We start from the raw sequence: 23,451 nt of genomic DNA, 5'->3' as shown, positions 1-23,451 counted from the left end.
TTCTGGTGCTCCCCCAGTTTATCCTGGTGCTCCCCCAGTTCATCCCAGTTCGTCCTGGTGCTCCCCCAGTTCATCCCAGTCCATCCTGGTGCTCCCCCAGTTCATCCCAGTTCATCCTGGTGCTCCCCAGTTCATCCCGGTGCTCCCCCAGCTCATCCCGGTGCACCCCCAGTTCATCCCAGTCTCTCCCAGTTCATCCTAGTGCTCTCCCAGTTCATCCCAGTCCAACCTGGTGCTCCCCCAGTTCATCCCAGTTCATCCCAGTTTGTCCTGGTGCTCCCCCAGTTTATCCCAGTCTGTCCTGGTGCTCTCCCAGTTCATCCCAGTCCATCCTGGTGCTCTCCCAGTTCATCCCAGTCCATCCTCGTGCAGCCCCCGTTGTTCCAGTGCCCCCCAGTTCATTCTGATGCCCTCCCAGTTTGTCCCAGTGCACTCCCAGTTCATCCTGGAACCTCCCAGTCCGTCCTCATTCGCCCCTGTTTGTTCTGGTGCGCTCCCAGTTCGTCCCCGTGCATTCCCAGTCCATCCCAGTGCACTCCCAGTCCATCCCAGTGCGCTCCCAGTCCATCCAGGTGCACTCCCAGTTTGTTCCAGTGGACTCCCAGTTCATCCTCCGTCATTCCAGTTCATCCCAGTGCACTCCAGTCCATTCCAGTGCACTCCCAGTTCATCCTCCTTCATTCTGGTCCATCCTGGTGCACTCCAGTCCATCCCAGTGCCCCCCAGTCCACCCCAGTGCACTCCCAGTCCACCCCAGTGCACTCCCAGTCCACCCCAGTGCACTCCCAGTCCATCCCAGTGCACTCCAGTCCATCCCAGTGCACTCCCAGTCCATCCAGGTGCACTCTCAGTTCATCCAGGTGCACTCCCAGTTCATCCCAGTGCACTCCAATCCATCCCAGCACCCTCCCACTCCATCCCAGTGCACTCCAGTCCATCCCAGTGCACTCCCAGTTTGTCCAGGTGCACTCCCAGTTCATCCCAGTGCACTCCAATCCATCCCGGTGCACTCCCAGTTCATCCTAGTGCACTCCTAGTTCATCTTCTTTCATTCCAGTCCATCCCAGTGCACTCCCAATCCATCCCAGTGCACTCCCAGTTTGTCCTGGTGCACTCCAGTCCATCCAAGTGCACTCCCAGTCCATCCAGGTGCACTTCCAGTTCATCCCAGTGCACTCCAGCCCATCCCAGTGCACTCCCAGTCCATCCCAGTGCACTCCAATCCATCCCAGCACCCTCCCACTCCATCCCAGTGCACTCCAGTCCATCCCAGTGCACTCCAAATCCATCCCAGTGCACTCCCAGTCCATCCAGGTGCACTCCCAGTTCATCCCAGTGCACTCCAGTCCATCCCAGCACCCTCCCACTCCATCCCAGTGCACTCCAGTCCATCCCAGTGCACTCCCAGTTTGCCCTGGTCCGCTCCAACTCCATCCCAGCACCTCCCACTCCATCCCAGTGCACTCCCAGTTTGTTCCGGTGCGCTCCACTCCGTCCCAGTGCACTCCCAGTTTGTTCCGGTGCGCTCCACTCCATCCCAGTGCACTCCACTCCGTCCCAGCGCACTCCCAGTTTGTTCCGGTGCGCTCCACTCCATCCCAGTGCACTCCCAGTTTGTTCCGGTGCGCTCCACTCCATCCCAGTGCACTCCACTCCATCCCAGTGCACTCCCAGTTTGTTCCGGTGCGCTCCACTCCGTCCCAGTGCACTCCCAGTTTGTTCCGGTGCGCTCCACTCCATCCCAGTGCACTCCACTCCGTCCCAGCGCACTCCCAGTTTGTTCCGGTGCGCTCCACTCCATCCCAGTGCACTCCCAGTTTGTTCCGGTGCGCTCCACTCCATCCCAGTGCACTCCACTCCATCCCAGTGCACTCCCAGTTTGTTCCGGTGCGCTCCACTCCGTCCCAGTGCACTCCCAGTTTGTTCCGGTGCGCTCCACTCCATCCCAGTGCACTCCACTCCGTCCCAGCGCACTCCCAGTTTGTTCCGGTGCGCTCCACTCCGTCCCAGTGCACTCCCAGTTTGTTCCGGTGCGCTCCACTCCATCCCAGTGCACTCCACTCCATCCCAGTGCACTCCCAGTTTGTTCCGGTGCGCTCCACTCCATCCCAGTGCACTCCACTCCGTCCCAGCGCACTCCACTCCGTCCCAGCGCCCTCCGCTCCATCCTCCCCCCCCCCATCCCCCCCCATCCCCTCCCCCCCCCCCCCCCCTCACACCTCCGTCACCAACCTCCCCCCTCCCCACCCTTTGTCCCCTCCGGCCTCCCCGTCCACCCCCCAGGCCTGGCCCGGCGCTGCCGCCTTGGCCTCGGCCTCTCCTGGGGCTGCTGCGGCTGCTCCGTGGGGCTCGGGGTGGTGCGGGCAGGCGGCGGCGGGCGCGGCCTCTCCGGCCTCTTCCCCGCGCAGCTCGCGCCGGTAGAAGTAGGAGAAGTTGGAGACGATGACGGGCACGGGCAGCGAGATGGTGAGCACGCCGGCGATGGCGCACAGCGAGCCCACCAGCTTCCCGCCCACCGTCACCGGCGCCATGTCGCCGTAGCCCACCGTCGTCATGGTGACCACGGCCCACCAGAAGGCCTGCGGGATGGACGTGAAGGCCGTGGCCGCGTCCTCGGCCTCGGCGAAGTAGACGGCGCTGGAGAAGAGCACGACGCCGATGAGGAGGAAGAAGATGAGCAACCCCAACTCCCTCATGCTGGCCTTGAGCGTCTGGCCCAGGATCTGCAGCCCCGTGGAGTGGCGCGAGAGTTTGAAGACGCGGAAGACGCGCACCAGGCGGATGACCCTGAGCACGGCCAGCGACATGGCGGGCTGGCCGATGCCGCGCTGCCGCGCCAGCTCCGTGCCCAGCGCGATGAAGTAGGGCGCGATGGCCGCCAGGTCGATGAGGTTCATGGCGCTGCGGAAGAACGCCGCCTTGCTGGGGCTGGCCACCAGCCTGACCAGTAGCTCCAGTGAGAACCAGCAGATGCAGATGGTCTCCACCAGGAAGAAGGGGTCGGTCAGGCCCGTGCGCTGCGGAGGCGGCGCGGGGCTGGTGGTGTTGGTGGGGGAGGGCGAAGGGGGCTGTGGGGAGAAGGGGGGAGAGAGGTGGGGGGTTAATGGGGGGGGTGGGGTTAATGAAGGGGTTAATGGGGGGCGGGGTTAATGGGGGAGGGGGCTTGGGGATGTCTGGGTGTGGCACCCAGTGGGGGTGGGAAAGGGGCTGGGATGGGTTAATGGGGGTTGGGGAGCACCCAGAGCCCCGAAATGACCACCCAGTGGGGGTGATGGGGGTTGGGGAGCACCCAGAGCCCCAAATCCAGCCCCAGAATGGGTTAATGGGGGTTGGGGAGCACCCAGAGCCCTGAAATGACCACCCAGTGTGGGTGATGGGGGTCGGGGAGCACCCAGAGCCCCAAATCCAGCCCCAGAATGGGTTAATGGGGGCTGGGGAGCACCCGGAGCCCCGAACTGACCACCCAGTGGGGGTGATGGGGGCTGGAGACCCCCAAAATGGGTTACTGGGGGTCAGGGAGCACCCAGAACCCAAACTGACCACCCAGTGGGGTTTGGAGACAACCAGAATGGGTTAATGGGGGTTGGGGAGCACCCAGAGCCCCGAACTGACCACCCAGTGGGGGTGATGGGGGCTGGGGAGCACCCAGAGCCCTGGGTCTCATGGTGAGGGTGGAGGAGGAGGAGGAGGAGGAGGAGAAGGAGGAGGACGAGGACGAGGACGACGAGGAGGAGGACGAGGACGAGGAGGAGGAGGATGAGGAGGAGGACGAGGAGGAGGAGGAGGAGGCGGAGGAGGAGGAGGAGGAGGAAGATGAGGACGGGGACAATGAGGACACAGCGTGGTGAGGATGAGGATGATGAGACCGAGGATGAAGAAGATGAGGACAAGGAGGGTGGTGAGGATGAGGATGATGAAGATGACCAGAAGGGTGAGGAGGAGAATACCGGGACAGGAGACGATGAGGAGGGCGAGGATGAGGAGGAGGAGGATGAGGAAGGCGAAGACGAGGAGGGCGAGGATGAGGATGATGAAGACGACGAGGAAGGTGAGGAGGAAGACACTGAGGAGGGAGAGGATGAGGAGGGTGAGGCTGAGGGTGATGAGGAGGAGGAGGAGGATGGTGAGGAGGATGAAGATGGTGACGGTGGGGACGCTGAGGATGAGGAGGGTGAGGCTGATGAGGACGAGGACGAGGATGGTGGTGGGGATGAAGGTGAGGATGAGGATGGCCACGATGAGGACACTGAGGATGAGGAGGATGAGGGTGAGGATGGAGACAATGACAGTGAAGACGAAGATGGGGATGAGGAGGATGAGGATGCAGACAATGACACTGGTGTTGACGATGAAGGTGAGGACGATGAGGGTGATGATGGTGACAACAACACTGAAGACGAAGATGAGGATGAGGATGATGAGTGTGAGAATGGTGAAGGTGAGGATGAAGACAACGACACTGAAGATGAAGATGAGGATGAGGACGATGAGGGTGATGATGGTGACAACAACGATGAAGATGAAGATGAGGATGAGGATGAAGATGAGGGTGAGGATGATGAGGATGAGGACGGTGACAGCGACACTGAGGACAAAAGATCAGGATGAGGATGATGAAGGTGAGGATGGAGACAGTGACACTGACGATGAAGATGAGAATGAGGATGATGAGGGTGATAATGGTGACAATGACACTGAAGACGAAGATGAGGATGATGAGGGTGAGGATGGAGACGATGACGCTGAAGATGAAGATGGGGGTGAGGATGATGAGCGTGAGGATGGAGGCGATGACACTGAAGATGATGATGAAGATGATGGGGGTGAGGATGGTGACAACGACACTGAGAACGATGATGAGGATGATGATGCAGACAATGACGCTGAAGATGAGGATGAGGATGATGAGCATGAGGACGGTGACAAAGACGCTGAAGATGAAGATGGGGATGAGGATGATGAGGGTGAGGATGCAGACAACGACACTGAGGACAATGAGGATGATGAGGATGAGGATGGAGACAACAACACTGAAGATGAGGATGATCATGAAGGTGAGGATGAGGATGATGAGCATGAGGACGGTGACAAAGACACTGAAGGTGAAGATGGGGATGAGGATGATGAGGATGCAGACAATGACACAGAAGACGAAGATGAGGATGAGGATGAAGATGAGGATGATGAGCGTGAGAATGGAGACAATGACACTGAAGATGATGACGAAGATGAGGGTGAGGACGATGAAGGAGAGAATGGAGACGACACTGAAGATGATGAGGATGATGAAGGAGAGAATGGAGACAACTACACTGAAGATGATGAGGATGAGGATGAGGAGAATGATGAGGGTGAGGATGGTGACAACGACACTGAAGATGAAGATGGGGATGAGGATGATGAGGGTGAGGATTGAGACAATGACACTGAAGATGTGGATGAGGATGATGAGGGTGAGGATGATGAAGGTGAGGATGGAGACAATGACAGAGGATGATGATGAGGATGATGAGCATGAGGAGGCAGACAATGACACCGAGGACGATGGGGATGATGAAGGTGAGGATTGAGACAATGACACTGAAGATGATGAGGAGAATGGTGACGGTGAGGACGGTGACAACGACATTGAAGATGAAGATGGGGATGAGGATGATGAGGGTGAGGATGCAGACACCGAGGATGATGATGAGGATGAAGATGACGATGATGAAGATGTGGACTGAGACAACGACACTGAAGATGAGGGTGAGGATGACGAGGGTGAGGATGATGAAGGCGAGGATGGAGACAACGACGCTGAGGATGAGGATGAGGATGATGAGCGTGAGGATGGAGACAATGACACTGAGGACCGTGGGGATGACGAGGATGATGAGGATGGAGACAATGACACTGAAGATGAGGATGAGGATGACGAGGGTGAGGATGAGGATGGAGACGACACTGAGGATGTTGATGAGGATGATGAGGATGAGGATGGAGACAACGACGCTGAGGAGGAGGATGATGAGCGTGAGGATGGAGACAACGACACTGAGGACGGTGGGGATGACGAGGATGATGAGGATGGAGACAACGACACTGAAGATGACGATGAAGACGAAGATGAAGATGACGAGGATGAGGACGCAGACACCGACACCGAGGACGATGGCGATGACGATGACGAGGATGACGAAGATGGAAACAACAACACTGAAGACGAAGCCGAGGCCGACGAGGACGCCGCCACCACCGCCACCAACCCCTCCCCCGCCCCACCCCTCCCTACCTCTCCCTCCGCGCCGGGCCGGAACTGCGGCAGCGTCTCGAGGCAGAAGACCACGATGGACACCAGGATGACCAGCACGGACAGCAGGGCCACCACGCGCGCGGCGGGCGAGCTCTCGGGGTGCTCGCACAGCAGCCACGCCCGCCGCCTCAACCCCCCTCTCGGCAACGCCGGCGGCTCCTCCACCGAGAAGCCTTCGGCCTCGCGCAGCCGCTCCTCCGCCTCGTCGCCCAGCTGGTAGAACCTCATCTCCTCCAGGAAGACGTCCAGCGGGACGTCGGGGGGTCTCCGCAGCCTCCCCCCGGACTGGTAGTAGTAGAGCACGGCGCCGAAGGCCCCGCGGTGGCGGTCGAAGAAGTACTCGCGGCGTTGGGGGTCGAAGAAGCGGCGCCGGCGCCGGGGGTCCCCCAGGAGGGTGTCGGGGAAGCGCCGCAGCGTCCGCACCAGCGTCTCGAAGCGCCGGCCGGCCACGTTGATGGCCACGCGCTCGCAGCAGCCCAGCGGCTCCCCCATGCCCGCGGCACCCCCGGGACGGGGCACGGGCGGGGCCGAGGGCACCGAGGGCAGCCTGGGGGCTGGAGGGGGCACCCCGGGGGTCCTGGGGGGGGGTCAGCGGGGTGGGGGGACAAGGCAAAGGTCTTGGAGGTCTCAGGGGGAACCTGAAGGTTTGGGGGATCCCAAAGATTTGGGGCGCCCCAGGGGTCCTGGGGGGGTCAGCGGGGTGGGGGGACAAGGCAAAGGTCTTGGAGGTCTCAAGGGGAACCTGAAGGTTTGGGGGATCGTAAAGATTTGGGGGAGCCTGAAGATTTGGGGGACCCCGGGGATCCTGGGGGGGTCAGCGGGGTGGGAGACAACCCAAAAGTCTTGGAGGTCTCAAGGGGAGCCTGAAGGTTTGGGGGAGCCTGAAGGTTTGGGGGATCCCAAAGATTTGGGGGATCCCAGGGGTCCTGGGGGGGTCAGCGGGGTGGGGGGACAAGGCAAAGGTCTTGGAGGTCTCAGGGGGAGCCTGAAGGTTTGGGGGATCCCAAAGATTTGGGGCGCCCCAGGGGTCCTGGGGGGGTCAGCGGGGTGGGGGGACAAGGCAAAGGTCTTGGAGGTCTCAGGGGGAGCCTGAAGGTTTGGGGGAGCCTGAAGATTTGGGGCACCCCAGGGGTCCTGGGGGGGTCAGTGGGGTGGGGGACAAGGCAAAGGTCTTGGAGGTCTCAAGGGGAACCTGAAGGTTTGGGGGATCCTAAAGATTTGGGGGGTTCTAAAGATTTGGGGCGCCCCAGGGGTCCTGGGGGGGTCAGCGGGGTGGGGGGACAAGGCAAAGGTCTTGGAGGTCTCAGGGGGAGCCTGAAGGGTTGGGGGAGCCTGAAGGTTTGGGAGACCCCGGGGGTCCTGGAGGGGTCAGCGGGGTGGGAGACACCCCAAAAGTCCTGGAGGTCTCAAGGGGAGCCTGAAGGTTTGGGGGATCCCAAAGATTTGGGGGATCCTGGGGGTCAGTGGGGTCGGGGGGACGCTTGAGGGGCCGGTGGCGGCTCTGAGGAAGGACCTCGAGGTCCTGCGGTGTTGGGGACACCCCAAAAGTCCTGGAGGTCTCAAGGGGAGCCTGAAGGTTTGGGGGATCCTAAAGATTAGGGGGATTGTAAAGATTTGGGGGATCCCGAAGATTTGGGGGATCCCGGGGGTCCTAGGGGGGGTCAGTGAGGTGGGGGACAGCCCAAAAGTCCTGGAGGTCTCAAGGGGACCCTGAAGGTTTGGGGGAGCCTGAAGATTTCGGGGAGCCTGAAGGTTTGGGGGAGCCTGAGGGTTTGGTGGATCCCAAAGATTTGGGGGATCCTAAAGATTTGGGAGACCCCGGGGGTCCTGGGGGGCTCAGTGGGGTCGGGGGGACGCTTGAGGGGCCGGTGGCGGCTCTGAGGAAGGACCTCGAGGTCCTGCGGTGTTGGGGACACCCCAAAAGTCCTGGAGGTCTCAAGGGGAGCCTGAAGGTTTGGGGGACCCCAAAACTTTGGGGGATTGTAAAGATTTGAGGGATCCTAAAGATTTGAGGGGCCCCAAGGATTTGGGGCGCCCCGGGGGTCCTGGGGGGGTCAGTGGTGTTGGGGGGGACACTCGAGGGGCCGGTGGCGGCTCTGAGGAAGGACCCCGAGGTCCCACAGCGTTGGGGACACCCCAAAAGTCTCGAGGGACCCCAAAAATTTGGGGGAACCCAAAATTCTTGTTTTTTGGTTCACCCCAAAAGCCTAAAATCTTGGGGGTCCCAACGAGACCCTAAAGATTCGGGGGGACCCCGAAAATATTTGGGGTCTGCGATGTTGGAGGACCCCCCCCCCTCCCAAAGTTTTGGGGGTGCAGCGATGGGGGAACCTCAGGGTCCTGCGGTGTCGGGGACACCCCAAAACTCCCGGGGGTCCAAGGGGACCTGAAAGATTTGGGGACACCCCTCAGTTTTTGGGGGGGGGGGGCGTCAACAGAATTGGGGAACCCTCAGGGCTTTTTTTTTGGGGAGGGTGTCCCACGGATTTGGGGGACCCCGAAACTTGTGGGGGATCCCAGGGGGACCCCCTCGAGGTCCTTAGTGGGGGAGGGGGTCCCACAGTGACCCTAAAGATTGGGGGGACCCCAAAAACTTCGGGGGTCAGCGGAGCTGGAGGGTCCTCGGGGGGGTCTCCCGGGGGGGCTTCGGGACCCTCAAGGTCCTTGAAGGGATCCAAGGAGACCCCAAAGATTCGGAGCCCCCCCCCCCCCAAAACTCTCGGGGTGCCCCCCCCCCAACCCCCAAACCTATCCCTGGCTGTCCCCTCCTCCTCCCCTGCGTGTCCCCGACCCTCCCCACCCCCTCCCACCGGGGGGTCCCCGACACCCTGGGGGGGGTCCCCACCCCCACCCCGACTCACGGGGTGTCCCCAGCCCCTGCTGACCCCTGACCCCAGCGCCTCCCCGGTCACTGGGTGACCCCAACCCCCGGCTGTCCCCAAACCCCGCTGACCCCTGTCCTCCCCGTGGGTGGGGGATGGGTGCGTGGGTGGGGGGGGGATGGGGGGGTCCCTCCTGTCCCCTCGGTGTCCCCGGGGTCACCCGGGTGTGCCCGACCCCCCCTCCGCGGGGTGTCCCCGGCCCCCGCCCGTGTCACCGGGTGTCCCCGCGCCGCTGTCACCGCCGCTGTCCCGTAAACAGGGTGACACGGTGGCCCCGCGGTGTCGGGTTCCCCCCCGCGCTAAAAATAACGGGGGGGGGGGTGGGGGGGGGTGACCGGACACCCGGGTCCTCCCCATCCCCCCCCCTCAACCCCCCCCCCCCCCCCTCCGTCCCGGGGTCACCGACAGTGCCCGGTGTGGGGGGGGGAGGGGGTGTCACCCTTAACCTTCCCCCCCCCGCACCCACCCATGGTAGCCCCCGGTGTTGTGGGATTGGGGGGGGGGGGGGTCACGCTGGTTGCCATGGCAACGGGGCGAGGTGACACCCTGGTTACTGAGGGGGGGGGGGAGTTGTCAGCTCGGTTGTCGTGGGAACGACACCATGTGGCGCCCCCCCCCCCCGGCGTGTCACCGCGGTTACCATGGCAACGAGCCGGGTGTACCCCCCCACCCCCACCCCCGTTGCTATGGGGAGGGGGTGTGGGGAGGACACACACCCCCTGAGGATGTCCGCGGTTGCCATGGGAACCCCGGTTGCCACGCCGAGGCCCCGCCCCCGTTGCCATGGGGCGCGGCGGTGGGGGGGCGTGGCCACCCCGTTGCTATGGCCAAACCCCGCCCCTAGCAACGCCGGGCCACGCCCCCTCCTGCAGACCACGCCCCCTTTTAACCCCTCCCCTCCCCGGGGCCGTTACCGGCTCCTCCCCGTCTTCCCACTTCCGCTTCGCCGTCACTTCCGGCGGCGCCGCGGCGGCCGCGCATGCGCGGGGGGAGGCGCGCGCGGAGCGGCCGGGCCGGAGGGAGCGCGGGGTCCGTGAGGGCCGGGGGGGGGGGGCGGCCACGGGGCCTGAGGGGACCGGGGGGGTCCGGAGGGGGGCCCGGGGGCAAAACGGGCCGGGAAGCGCCGGGGGAGGGAGGGCGGAGAGGCCCGGACGGGCGGGGGGGGTCTGGGGCGGGTCTGTGAGGGTCCGGTGTGGGGTTACGGGGCGCTGAGGGTGTGGGGGGGGCGGGGTTTGGGGGGGATTTGGGGGCTCCGGGGGAGTCTCGGGGTGGTTGTGGGGGTCTGGGGGGGGGGCGGGTTGGGGTTTTTGGGGTCCGGGAGTGTCTGGAGGGGGGGGTCTGGGGGGGAGGTTTGGGTTTGGGGAGGGGTCGCAGGTGGGGTTGTGGGGTGGAGTGTGGGGTTTGGGGGGGGTCCTAGGTGGGGTTGGGGGGGTCCGGGGTGGGGCTATGGGGTGCAGTGTGGGGTTTGGGGGGTCCTAGGTGGGGTTTGGGGGCTCTGGGGGGGGTCTGGGGTGGGATTATGAGGTGCAGTGTGGGGTCCAGGGGGTCCTAGGTGGGGTTTTGGGGTGTAGTGTGGGGTTTTTGGGCTCTGGGGTGGGGTTTGAGGCTCTGGACGGCTCCGGGGTGGGGTTATGGGGTGCAGTGTGGGGTTTGGGGGGTCCTAGGTGGGGTTTGGGGGCTCTGGGGGGATCCGGGGTGGGGTTATGGGGTGCAGTGTGCAGTTTTGGGGCTCTGGGGTGGGGTTTGGGGGCTCTGGGGGGATCCGGGGTGGGGTTTGGGGGCTCTGGGCTGGGGTTTGGGGGCTCTGGGGGTGTCTGGTGTGGGGTTCAGCAGCTGCAGCGAGGGCGGATTTGGGGGATTTTTGGACGGGTGGAGTTCAGGGTGATTTCGGGTGGGTTCAGGGGGGTCCTGACCCGGCTTGTGGCCCCTTTCCCCTCCCCAGAGCCCCCCACGATGACGCAGTTCCTGCCCCCCAACCTTTTGGCCCTTTTTGCTCCCCGGGACCCCATCCCGTACCTGCCCCCCCTCGAGAAGTTACCCCACGAGAAGCACCACAACCAACCCTACAGCGGCATCGCGCCCTACATCCGCGAGTTCGAGGTACCCCCGCACCGCAAACCCGCCTGGAACCCCCAAAATCCCCCAAAACTCCACCCCCAAACCCCCCTGGAACCCCTAAAATCCCCCAAAACCCCACCCCCAAACCCCCCTGGAACCCCCAAAATCCCCCAAAACCCCACACCAAAACCCCCCTGGAACCCCCAAAATTCCCCAAAACCCCACACCAAAACCCCCCTGGAACCCCCAAAATTCCCCAAAACCCCACACCAAAACCCCCCTGGAGCCCCCAAAACCCCCCTGGAACCCCCAAAATCCCCCAAAACCCCACACCAAAACCCCCCTGGAGTCCCCAAAACCCCCTTGGAGCCCCCAAAACCCCCCTGGAACCCCCAAAACCCCCTGGAACCCCCAAACCCCCCTGGAGCCCCCAAAACCCCACAGCAAAACCCCCCTGGAACCCCCAAAACCCCCCACCAAAACACCCCTGGAGCCCCCAAAACCCCTGTGGAACCCCCAAACCCCCCTGGAACCCACAAAACCCCACACAGACCCTCCCAAGAGCCCCAAAAATCCCCCAAAACCCCACACCAAAACCCCCTTGGAGCCCCCAAAACCCCCTTGGAGCCCCCAAAACCCTCCTGGAGCCCCTGAAACCTCCCCCAGAACCCCCAAACCCCCCCTGGAGCCCCCAAATCCCCCTGGAGCCCCCAAAACCCCCCCTGGAGCCCGCAAAACTGCCCCCAGAACCCCCAAAACCCCACACAGACCCTCCTAAGAGCCCCAAAATGCCCCAAAACCCCACACCAAAACCCCCCTGGATCCCCCAAAACTGCCTCCGAAACCCCGAAAACCCCCCTGGAACCCCAAAATTCCCTTTCTGGAACTCCAAAACCCCACACAGACCTTCCCCAGAGCCCCAAAATGCCCCAAAACCCCACACAGACCTTCTCAAGAGCCCCAAAGTGCCCCAAAACCCCACATCAAAACCCCCCCTGGAACCCCCAAACCCCCACCCAGAACCTCCCAAGACCCCCAAAATCCCCCAAAACTTCCCCTGGAACCCCCCAAAACCCCTCAGTGACCCCCCCGAAACCCATCAATGATCCCTCAAAACCCTTCTGGACCCCCCCAAAACCCCTCAGTGCCCCCCAAAACCCCTCAGGACCCCCCCAAACTCCCTGAGTGACCCCCAAAACCCCTCAGGACCCCCTCAAAGCCCCCCAAACCCCCTGGGTGACCCCCAAAACCCTCCCAGACCCCCCCAAAGCCCCTTAGTGACCCCCCAAATCCCCTCAATGGCCCCCAAACCCCCTGAGTGACCCCTCCCTGTGCCCCCCAGGACCCCCCAAAACCCCTCAATGACCCCCAAACTCCCTGAGTGCCCCCCAAACCCCCTGAGTGACCCCCAAAACCCTTCAGGACTCCCCCAAAACCCTCTCAGTGCCCCCCAAATCCCCTGAGTGACCCCCAAATCTCCTCAATGACCCCCCAAACTCCCTGAGTGACCCCCAAAACCTCTCAGTGACCCACCCAAAACCCTCCAGGACCCCCCCAAAACCCCTCAGGACCCCCCCAAACTCCCTGAGTGACCCCCAAAACCCCTCAGGACCCCCTCAAAGCCCCCCAAACCCCCTGAGTGACCCCCAAAACCCTCCCAGACCCCCCCAAAGCCCCTTAGTGACCCCCCAAATCCCCTCAATGGCCCCCAAACCCCCTGAGTGACCCCTCCCTGTGCCCCCCAGGACCCCCCAAAACCCCTCAATGACCCCCAAACTCCCTGAGTGCCCCCCAAACCCCCTGAGTGACCCCCAAAACCCTTCAGGACTCCCCCAAAACCCTCTCAGTGCCCCCCAAATCCCCTGAGTGACCCCCAAATCTCCTCAATGACCCCCCAAACTCCCTGAGAGACCCCCAAAACCTCTCAGTGACCCACCCAAAACCCTCCAGGACCCCCCCAAACCCCCTGAGTGACCCCCAAACCCCCTGAGTGTCCCCTCCCCGTGATCCCCAGGACCCCCAAACCCCCTGAGTGACCCCCAAAACCCCTCAGTGCCCCCCAAAACCCCCTGAGTGACCCCTCCCCGTGCCCCCCAGGACCCCCGCGATGCCCCCCCGCCGACGCGCGCCGAGACGCGCGAGGAGCGCATGGAGCGCAAGGTACGTCCAGAACCCCCCAAAAACGGGCAAAACCCCCCCAAAATGGGGTCTGACCCTCCCCAGGGGGGTGCTCACCCCTTCCCCACGGGCTGGGGGGGTCCCCAAAACTGGCACCGAGGGGGTGTCACCCCCCCTCGTCCATCCCAAATTTCAGCCGCTCTGGATTTTAGGGGTGGGGGGGGTCTCCCTGCCTTGTGCCCCTCCCCCAGTGGGATTTTTTTTATTTTGGGGGGGGGTCTCCACTGGATTTTGGGGTGTGGGGACGCTCTGAGGTCACCCCACCCCCCAATTTTTGGTGGCTTTGCCCCCCCACCCCTCCCCCAACAGCGGCGGGAGAAGATCGAGCGGAGGCAGCAGGAGGTGGAGTCCGAGCTCAAGCTCTGTAAGTTTGGGGGGGTCCCAGGGGGGTTTGGGGGGGTCCCAGGGGGGTCCCACAGAGTTTGGGGATCCCATAGAGTTGGGGGGATCCCCCTTTTTTTCCTCTGACCCCCTTTTTTTCCTCTTTTCCCCCCCCAGGGGACCCCCACAACGACCCCAACGCTCAAGGAGATGCCTTCAAAACCCTGTTCGTGGCCAGAGTGGTGAGTGCTGCCCCCCCACCCCAAATTTTGGGAGATTCCCAACGATTTTTGGGGTCTTTTCCCGATTTTTGGAGTCTCTCCCCAATTTTTGGGGTCTCTGGAGGGTTCCCTAAATCCACGTGGACCCCCTTAATTGAGGTTTCTGCCCTCCCCCCAATCTGTGGGATCGCCCTTTAACCTGTAAAGATCCCCCCAAATTTGGGAGTTGGTTGTGGTTTATGGGGGTTTCTCCAAATATTTTGGGGTTTTCCGGGTTTTTTGGGGGTCCTACCTAATATTTGGGGTCTTTTCCAGTTTTTGGGGTCCCCCCCAATCCATGGGGGGTCTCCCTTATCAATGGGGGATCCTTTCAGTCGTTGCCGTCTCCCTCCCCCTGATCCTCGAGGGTTTTCCCAATCCTTGGGTTTCCCCCCGATATTCCGGGATCCCCCAAATTTGGGATCATTTGGGATCACTTGGGGTCATTTGGGGTCATTTGGGGTTTTCCACCTCCCCCCATTTCTTCTTCTCCCTCCCCTCCCCCCCATTCCCAGAATTACGACACGACGGAGTCGAAGCTGCGCCGGGAGTTTGAGGTTTACGGGCCCATCAAGAGGGTGAGTGGGGGGGGTCACCCCAAAAAACACTCCCTGACCACTGACCGGGGGGGGTCACCCCCAAAAAACACCCCCCTGACCACTGACCGGGGGGGTCACCCCCAAAAAACAGCCCCTGACCTCTGACTGGGGGGGGGTCACCCCCAAAAAACAGCCCCCTGACCACTGACCGGGGGGGTCACCCCCAAAAACACCCCCCTGACCACTGACCGGGGCGGGGTCACCCCCAAAAAACAGCCCCCTGACCACTGACCCGGGAGGGTCACCCCCAAAAAACACCCCCTGACCACTGACCGGGGCGGGGTCACCCCCAAAAAACAGCCCCTGACCACTGACCGGGGGCGTCACCCCCAAAAACACCCCCTGACCACTGACTGGGGGGGTCACCCCCAAAAAACACCCCCTGACCACTGACCGGGGGGGTCACCCCCAAAAACAGCCCCTGACCTCTGACTGGGGGGGGGGGTCACCCCCAAAAACAGCCCCTGACCACTGACCGGGGGGGTCACACCCAAAAACAGCCTCTGACCACTGACCGGGGGGGTCACACCCAAAAACACCCCCTGACCACTGACCCGGGAGGGTCACCCCCAAAAACACCCCCTGACCTCTGACCGGGGCGGGGTCACCCCCAAAAACACCCCCCTGACCACTGACCGGGGGGGTCACACCCAAAAACAGCCCCTGACCACTGACTGCTGTCCAGGGGATCACAGCTGGCCACTGACCATTGTCTGGGGGGTCACAGCTGACCACTGACTACTGTCCAGGGGGGTCACCCCCAAAAACACCCCCTGACCACTGACCGCTGTCCGGGGGGTCACAGCTGACCCCTCACACCCCACTGACCGCTGTCCAGGGGGGTCACCCCCAAAAAAAGCTCCCTGAGTGCTGACCAGTGTCCGGGGGGGTCACCCCCAAAAACACCCCCTGACCACTGTCCAGGGGGGTCACAGCTGACCCTTCACACCCCCCTGACCGCTGTCCAGGGGGGTCACCCCCAAAAACGACCACTGACCACTGTCCGGGGAGTCACAGCTGACCACTGACCATTGTCTGGGGGGGTCACTCCCAAAAACACCCCCTGACCATTGTCCGGGTGGGTCACACCTGACCCCTCACACCCCCTGCCCACTGTCTGGGGAGTGACACCTGACCCCTCACACCCCCCTGACCACTGCCCGCTGTCTGGGGGGGTCACCCCCAAAAACACCTCCTGCCCACTGCCCGCTGTCCGGGGGGGTCACACCTGACCACTGCCCACTGTCCTGGGGAGTCACCCCCAAAAACACCCCCTGACCACTGCCCACTGTCCGGGGGGGTCACACCTGATCCCTCACACCCCCCTGACCACTGCCTGCTGTCCGGGGGGGGGTCACACCTGACCCCTCACACCCCCCTGCCCACTGCCCGCTGTCCGGGGGGGGGTCACACCTGACCCCTCCCACCCCACTGCCCGCTGTCCGGGGGGGGTCACACCCATCCCCCAGCCCCGTTTCGGGGCTGTGACGCCGTGCCCCTCCCCCGCAGATCTACATGGTGTACAACAAGCGCTCGGGGAAGCCGCGCGGTTACGCCTTCATCGAGTACGAGCACGAGCGGGACATGCACTGTGAGTACCCCCTGACCCCCCCCCCGAACCCCAAACTGCCCCCAGCCCCCCCAGTTCGCATGTCCGACCTCCCACCCACCCCCCACCCACACCTTGGGGGGCCCCGCGGCCCCCCCCGGGCCGGGCGCCAGGTAAGTACCGGGGCGTGCGGGCGAGCGGGCAGTGGCCGAGCGAGGCTTCGGGGTGGTCAAGGTGTAGGTGGCCGAGGCTGTTGGTGGTCAAGGTGAAGGTGACCGAGGGTACAGGCAGCCAAGGCTACCAGTGGTCAAGGCTCAGGTGGTCAAGGATTCAGGTGGCCGCGACTGTTGGGTGGCCAAACTACAGGTGGACAGGGCTATCAGTGGTCAAGGTGTAGGTGGCCAAGGTGTAGGTGGCCAAACTACAGGTGGACAGGGCTACTAGTGGTCAAGGTGTAGGTGGCTGAGTTCGCAGGCGATCAGGGCTACACGTGGCCGGACTATATGTGGACAGGGCTACGGGTGGCCCAGTTTCAGGTAGCCAAGGCTACCAATGGCCAAGGTAACAAGGACTACGGGTGGCCAAGCTCTAGGTAGCCAGGGCTACAGGTGGCCGGAGCACAGGTCACTGCCCAACTACAGCTGGTGGCCAAGGCTGCGGCTGGCCAAGGCTACGGGCAGAGGGACAGCTGGTGGCCGAGGTTCCGGGTAGCCGAGGTACGAGCAGAGCTGCAGTCCGTGGCCGAAACGACACGTGGTGGCCAAAGTAGGGCTGGAGCTGCACTTGGTGGCCGAGGCTCCAGGTAGCCAAGGCTCCAGTTGGCCAATGGTACGGTTGACCAGGGCTACTGTTGGCCAAGCTGAGCTTTGGCCAGCGGTGCTGTTGTCCAGCTTAGGATTGGTGAAGGCTTCTGTTGGCCGAGACTCCAGGTAGCCACGCTACAGGCAACCAAGGCTATGGTTGGCCAAGGCTCCAGGTAGTCAGGCTGCAGCTGGCCAAGGGTATGGTCGGCCAAGGCTGTGGGTAGAGCTACCATTGATCAAGGCTACCGTTGGCCAACTGTGTGGTTGCCCAAACTTTCCATTGGCCAAGCGTCCAGTTGACCAAGTTTCCCACTGGCCAAGTGTCCAGTTGCCCGAATTTTCTATCGGCCAAGCATCCAGTTGCTCGAATGTCCCATTGGCCAAGTGTCCAGTTGACCAAACTTTCTGTTGGCCAAGTGTCCAGGTGGCCAAGTCTTCAGCTGGCCAAGACTGTGGGTAGAGCTCCCATTGGCCAACTGTCCGGTTGCCCAAATTTCCCATTGGCCAAGCCTCCAGTTGACCAAATTTTCCATTGGCCAAGTGTCTGGTTGACCAAACTTTCTGTTGGCCAGGTGTTGAGTTGGCCAAGTGTCCAGTTGGCCAAGCCTGTGGCTAGACCTTCCGTTGGCCAAGTGTCCAGTTAACCAAATTTTCCATTGGCCAAGTGTCCAGTTGACTGAACTTTCTGTTGGCCAGGTGTCGAGTTGACCAAGTCTTCAGTTGGCCAAGGCTGTGGCCAGGCCTTCCATTGGCCAAGTGTCCAGTTCACCAAATGTTCCATTGCCCAGGTGTCCAGTTGCCCAAATTTCCCATTGGCCAAGCCTCCAGTTGACCAAACTCTCCATTGGCCAAATCTTCAGTTTCCCAAGCCTGTGGCTAGACCTCCTATTGGCCAAGTGTCCAGTTGGCCAAGTTTTCAGTTGGCCAAGCCTGTGGGTAGAGCGCCCATTGGCCAACTGTCCGGTTGCCCAAATTTCCAGTTGCCCAAGTGTCCGGTTGACCGAAGTCTCCATTGGCCAAGCATCCAGTTGACCAAATGTCCCATTGGCCAAGGCTGTGGGTAGAGCTCCCATTGGCCAAGTGTCCAGTTCTCCATTGGCCAAATGTCCAGTTAGCCAAGTGTCCAGTTGGCCAAGCCTGTGGCTAGACCTTCCATTGGCCAAGTGTCCAGTTGACCAAATGTCCCATTGGCCAAGTGTCCAGTTGGCCAAGTTTTCAGTTGGCCAAACCTGTGGTTAGAGCGCCCATTGGCCAACTGTCCGGTTGCCCAAATTTCCTGTCGGCCAAGCGTCTGGTTGACCAAACTCTCCACTGGCCAAGTGTCCAGTTGACCGAATGTCCCATTGGCCAAGTGTCCAGTTGGCCAAGCCTGTGGCTAGACCTCCCATTGGCCAAGTGTCCAGTTGACCAACCTCTCCATTGGCCAAGCCTCCAGTTGACCAAGCCTGTGGCTAGACCTTCTATTGGCCAAGTGTCCAGTTGCCCAAATTTCCTGTTGGCCAACCCTCCAGTTGCCCAAATTCCCCACTGGCCAAGCCTCCAGTTGCCCAAACTCTCCATTGGCCAAGTGTCCAGTTGGCCAAGTCTTCAGTTGGCCAAGGCTGTGGGTAGAGCTCCCATTGGCCAAGTGTCCAGTTGACCAAACTCTCCATTGGCCAAATGTCCAGTTGCCCAAATTCCCCACCGGCCAAATCTCCAGTTGCCCAAGCCTATGGCTAGACCTCCCATTGGCCAAGTGTTCAGTTGACCAACCTCTCCATTGACCAAGTGTCCGGTTGACCAAACTCTCCATTGGCCAACCCTCCAGTTGCCCAAATTCCCCACTGGCCAAGCCTCCAGTTGGCCAAGTGTCCAGTTGGCCAAGGCTGTGGGTAGAGCTCCCGGTGGCCAAGCGTCCAGTTGACCAACCTCTCAGTTGGCCAAGTGTCCAGTTGACCAACCTCTCCATTGGCCAAGTGTCCAGTTGACCAACGTCTCCATTGGCCAACCCTCCAGTTGACCAAACTATCCATTGACCAAACTCTCCATTGGCCAAGCCTCCAGTTGACCAACCTCTCCATTGGCCAAGTGTCCAGTTGACCAAACTCTCCATTGACCAAACCCTCCATTGGCCAAGCCTCCAGTTGACCAACCTCTCCATTGGCCAAGTGTCCAGTTGACCAACCTCTCCATTGGCCAACCCTCCAGTTGACCAAACTATCCATTGACCAACCTCTCCATTGGCCAAGTGTCCAGTTGACCAAACTCTCCATTGACCGAACTCTCCATTGGCCAAGTGTCCAGTTGACCAAACCCTCCATTGGCCAACCCTCCAGTTGACCAACCTCTCCATTGGCCAAGTGTCCAGTTGACCAAACTCTCCATTGGCCAAGTGTCCAGTTGACCAACCTCTCCATTGGCCAACCCTCCAGTTGACCAACCTCTCCACTGGCCAACCCTCCACTTGCCCAATTCCCCGTTGGCCAACCCTCCACTTGCCCAAGCCTGCAGCCACACCCCCCATGGGCCAACCTCCCCTTATCCCACCCTCCCTCCGTAGCCAACCCCCCCCTCCTCCATTGCTCACGGCTACCTCCGGACCGCCCGTTACCGCCTCGAGCTGCCGTCGGCCGAGCCCTCCGGCCGCCGTCGCCCGCGGGGCGCGCGTCGTGCGGCGCCGCTCTCCGTCTCTCGTCTCTGTGTCCCTGCGCCCCCCGCCCCACCCCCCCCCCACCCCCACCCCCCCTCGGGACGGGCGACGCGGGGGGCGCTCCCGGCTCCGCGCGTGCGGTCTGGTGGGGGGAAGGACGGACGGACGGACGCCCGTGGCCGGCCGCGGTTGTATTAACTCTGTTTTATTGTCACTGCAGCCACCTTTGAGATGGCTTTTGCCACTGCTGGCTTGCAGCTGCTCCCAATGCTCCCCCCTCCACACCTCAGTGTATGGTTGGTATAAGGGTTTGTATCCTGGTAAGACACGTTTATCGACCCCCCCCACCCAAAAAAACAACAACGACACCGACACCGACAACACCCCCACCCCCCCACCCCGCCCACCCATCCCCCCCTCCCCCGCCCTGAGGATGGGGGAAGGGTCTGATGGGGGAGGGGAGCCCCCATCCCCTCCCCCCTCGGCTCCTCCCTGCTCCTCCCCAGCCCCGCCCACCCCCCCACCCCCCCCCAAATGAGGGCGGTGGAGGAGTTTGGGTTGGGGGAGGGGGTTTTAAATTTGGGGAGGGGGAGGGGGGGGTGGAAAACACCCCCCCCATCCCCCCCCCATCCCCCCCAGCGCTCACAGCCGGGCCTGGCCGGGCTGGGGGCATTGGGGATGGACCCCCGCCCCTCCCCCACCCTTAATTAACCCTCCCCGAGGTTTCTCTGCCCTCCCCCACCCCGCCCTTAATTTAGGGACACCCTCCCCCTTCCACCCCCAGCCCCGTGTTTTGGGGAGGGGGCTCCTCGCAGCGCCCCCCCCGTCATTTATCCCCTTCCCGGCGTGGGGCAGGGAGCGAATCCCACCCGGAATTCCCGAATTTTCCACCCCTCCCCTCCCCCCCCCCGAGCACGGTCACGGCCTCAGTCTCCGCTGAGGTGGGGACACGTGACCCTTCCCCCCCCCCCCACTCCAAATTTTGGGGAGGGGGCCCCTCAAGGAGCCCCCCCCCCCCCGACCCCCCTCGGTGTGGGGGTGCCAAGGCAGGACCCCCCCAGGACCCCCCCAGCTGCCCCCCCCGTGTTTGTTCTGCCCGAGGAGGAGGAGGAGGAGGAGGAGGAGGAAGGGGGTGGGGGAGGGGCCCAAGCGGCCCCTCCCCACGCGGGTCCCGGGGGTGGGGTGCCCACGGCATCCCCCCCCCCGATCCCAAATATTTTGGGGACCCCCCTCCCCCCCCCGCCAGGAGCCTGGATGTTCGTGTAGGGCCGACAGCTCGCTGGGGGGGGAGGGGCAGCTCCCTTAGCAGGGGGGGGAAGGGGTCGGAGCGACCCCTCCCCAATCCCAGCGACCGCGGGGGGGGACGGGGGGAAGGGAGGGGAGGGGCGGGTGAGGAGGGGGGGGGGGTCAAAGTGGCGTTTTGGGGAGGGGGGGAGGGGGCCCAGCCGCCCCCCACCCCCCCTTTCCCCCACCCCCAACCCACTGTGGGAGAGGGGGGGGAGGGGCGGGGTGGGGGTCTCTGAGGGGTGGGGGGGGGTGCGTGGTTTTTTTTTTTTTTTTTGGGGAGGGGGGGGAGGGGTCGAGGGGGGGAGGGGCGAGGTAGGACGGGTCTCAGGTAAGGCCCCAGCGCCTGTCCAGGACCGGCTTCGTCTGGAGGGGCCCCTCCCCCCGCTTTTGGGGGAGGGGGGGGGGGACACGGACCCGCCCCCCCCCCCCCACCGCACCCAGGACTCGCACGGGAGAGTTGGGGGGGGGTGGGGGTGGGGGATGGGATTTGAGGTGGGGGCGGGGCGGTGGGGAGGGGGTGGGGGTTGAAAGATGAGGGGGGGGGGGGGGCTGCGTCCAGCTGGCGGTGCCTCGTTAAAAAGGGGGGGGGGGGCGGCTGCTCCCCCTCCCCCACCCCCAAAAATGAGGATTGGGTGGGGGAGGGGTGTGTGAGAGTGGGGGGGGGGCACTGCGGGTAAGGCAGCCCCCCCCCCCGATCCTAATTGAGGTGGGGGGGGGTCGTTGAAGAGGTAAAGGAGGAGACCCCCCCCCAAAATGAGGTGGAGGGGGGGGGGGGTCAGGCTGCAGGTGAAGGGGGTGAAACCCCCTCCCCCCAAAAAGGAGGTGTTGGGGGGGGGTCAGTACAAATTAAGGGGGGCCCCCCCCCCCTAAAAGAAGTTGGTGGGGGGGGTGTGGCAATAATCAGGTAAAGGAGGTGACCCCCCCCTCAAAAATAAGGTGTGGGGGGGTCAACAAATAGGTTCAGGGTGCGACCCCCCCCCCCCAAAATATAATTAGGATGGGGGGGGGCAGTGTACAGGTAAAGGAGGTGACCCCCCCCCAAAAAAAAACCCCGAGGATGGAGGGGGGGGTCGATAAACAGGATCAGGGGTGACCCCCCCCCAAAAAAACCCTGAGGATTGGGGGGGGAGGGTCCCTACAAAGGATCAGGGGTGACCCCCCCCCAAAAAAAACCCCGACGATGGAGGGGGGGGTCGATAAACAGGATCAGGGGTGACCCCCCCCCAAAATAAGGGGGGTGTGTGTGAGGGGGGGGGTCAATCTGCAGGTGGACGTGGTGACCCCCCCCCAAAAATAAAACAACCCCAAGGTGAAGGAGGGGGGGGGTTGGGTTGTGTGTGCGCCCCCCCCCCCAAAATTGCGTGGCGTTGGTTTAGGGGGGGTTAATTTATTTTTTGGGGGGGGTCTCAATCCCTAACCCACCTTTCCTTTCCAGCCGTGCCCTTTTTTTCGGGGGGGGGGGGGGGGCACCCCTTTAAGCCCCCCCCCCCCTTCCCCAAACCCCCTTGGGGGGACGATTTTAGGGTGGAATTTCAATAATTTTTTTGGGAGGGGGGTTGAGGGCGGTGAATTTTGGGGGTGGGGGATGGAAAGAAGAGGAGGAGGGGGGAGGGGCGGGCTGAGCCGGCCCCGCTGTGGCTGATCCCCCCCTCTCCCCTCCCCCCCCCCCCCCCAATTTTTCCCCCTCCCCTCCCCCCACCTTGGGGACCCCCCCCCCCGATATTTTCCAGCCGCCTACAAACACGCCGACGGCAAAAAAATCGACGGGCGCCGGGTGCTGGTGGACGTGGAACGGGGCAGGACCGTCAAGGGCTGGCGGCCCCGGCGCTTGGGTGAGACCCCTCCCCAAATTCAAACCCCCCCCTCCCCCCCAAAAAAATAAATCCCGGGGGTCTTTTTGACCTCAAAACATCACCATCGACCCCCCCAATTCGGGCCTTTTTTGCCCTCAAAATGGGGGTTGGTTTGTGAGTTTCGGGGTTCGTTCGGTGCCTCTTTCTCTCCCTCTTTGAGTTTTGGGGTTTTTCTCTCAATTTTGGGGAGTCTGAATGGGGTCCCACCCACACCACCCCCCCCCAGCCCCAAATTTGGGGGGTTTTGTGCTCTCTGAAGAATTCCGCCCTAAATTTGGGGGGTTTGGGGGGTTTTTTCTCGTTGAAATTGGGAAGAAAAAGGGTGGGCCTTGAATTTGGGGAGGGGGCGCGTCCTTAAAAAGGGCGCCCCCCTAAATTTGGGGGGGGGTCTTTCTCCCTTCACCCCCCTCAAATGGGTGCCACCCCAATTTCGGGGTTTTCCCCTTTCTGCCCCAAAACTGGGGTGTCCCCCCTGCTCTGGGGGGGTCTCTTTGTGCAGGTTTTGGGGTCAGTTTTGGGATCCCCCCTGACCCCCCTAATTTCTGGTCAGGGGTCACTTTGGGGGGGCGGGGTCAGTTTTGGGGTCAGTTTTGGCACCGCCTGACCCCCCCGATGTCGGGCCAGGGGGCGGTTTGGGGGGGGGTCAGTTTTGGGGTCAGTTTTGGGACCCCCCCTGACCCCCGTAATTTCTGGGCAGGGGGTGGTTTGGGGGGAGGGTCAGTTTTGGCACCCCTGAC

General features: G+C 62.7%; 2 protein-coding genes and 1 long non-coding RNA gene across 4 annotated transcripts; 1 reads left to right on the top strand and 2 right to left on the bottom strand.

The window, feature by feature from the left end:
- Positions 1-2,213: 2,213 nt before the first annotated feature.
- KCNA7 (potassium voltage-gated channel subfamily A member 7) lies at positions 2,214-6,787 on the bottom strand. Its single transcript, XM_068998916.1, has 2 exons — positions 6,275-6,787; positions 2,214-3,068 (listed from the first exon to the last, which is right to left on the bottom strand). Exons 1-2 carry the CDS (start codon positions 6,785-6,787, stop codon positions 2,214-2,216), a joined length of 1,368 nt encoding a protein of 455 aa, XP_068855017.1.
- A 3,356-nt stretch (positions 6,788-10,143) lies between these two features.
- Positions 10,144-22,758, top strand: LOC138101094 (U1 small nuclear ribonucleoprotein 70 kDa). Of its 2 annotated transcripts, none has more exons than XM_068998936.1 (8): positions 10,144-10,206; positions 11,120-11,277; positions 13,333-13,395; positions 13,723-13,777; positions 13,912-13,976; positions 14,510-14,572; positions 16,103-16,184; positions 22,592-22,758. In XM_068998936.1, exons 2-8 carry the CDS (start codon positions 11,131-11,133, stop codon positions 22,741-22,743), a joined length of 627 nt encoding a protein of 208 aa, XP_068855037.1. In that variant the 5' UTR covers positions 10,144-10,206; positions 11,120-11,130; the 3' UTR covers positions 22,744-22,758. The 2 variants fall into 2 exon arrangements, with proteins under 2 accessions (XP_068855037.1, XP_068855038.1); XM_068998937.1 differs by lacking the exon at positions 22,592-22,758 and adding an exon at positions 19,795-19,955.
- On the bottom strand, positions 18,132-19,202 carry LOC138101071 (uncharacterized). Its single transcript, XR_011147008.1, has 2 exons — positions 19,158-19,202; positions 18,132-19,109 (listed from the first exon to the last, which is right to left on the bottom strand). It is a non-coding gene; the product is annotated as an uncharacterized lncRNA (long non-coding RNA).
- Positions 22,759-23,451: the final 693 nt, after the last annotated feature.

The sequence above is a fragment of the Aphelocoma coerulescens genome, unplaced genomic scaffold, assembly GCF_041296385.1.
Source record: "Aphelocoma coerulescens isolate FSJ_1873_10779 unplaced genomic scaffold, UR_Acoe_1.0 HiC_scaffold_188, whole genome shotgun sequence".
Lineage (NCBI taxonomy): Eukaryota > Metazoa > Chordata > Aves > Passeriformes > Corvidae > Aphelocoma > Aphelocoma coerulescens.
Note: the sequence above shows the minus strand (reverse complement) of the source record. Positions and strands in the feature narration are given on the sequence as shown.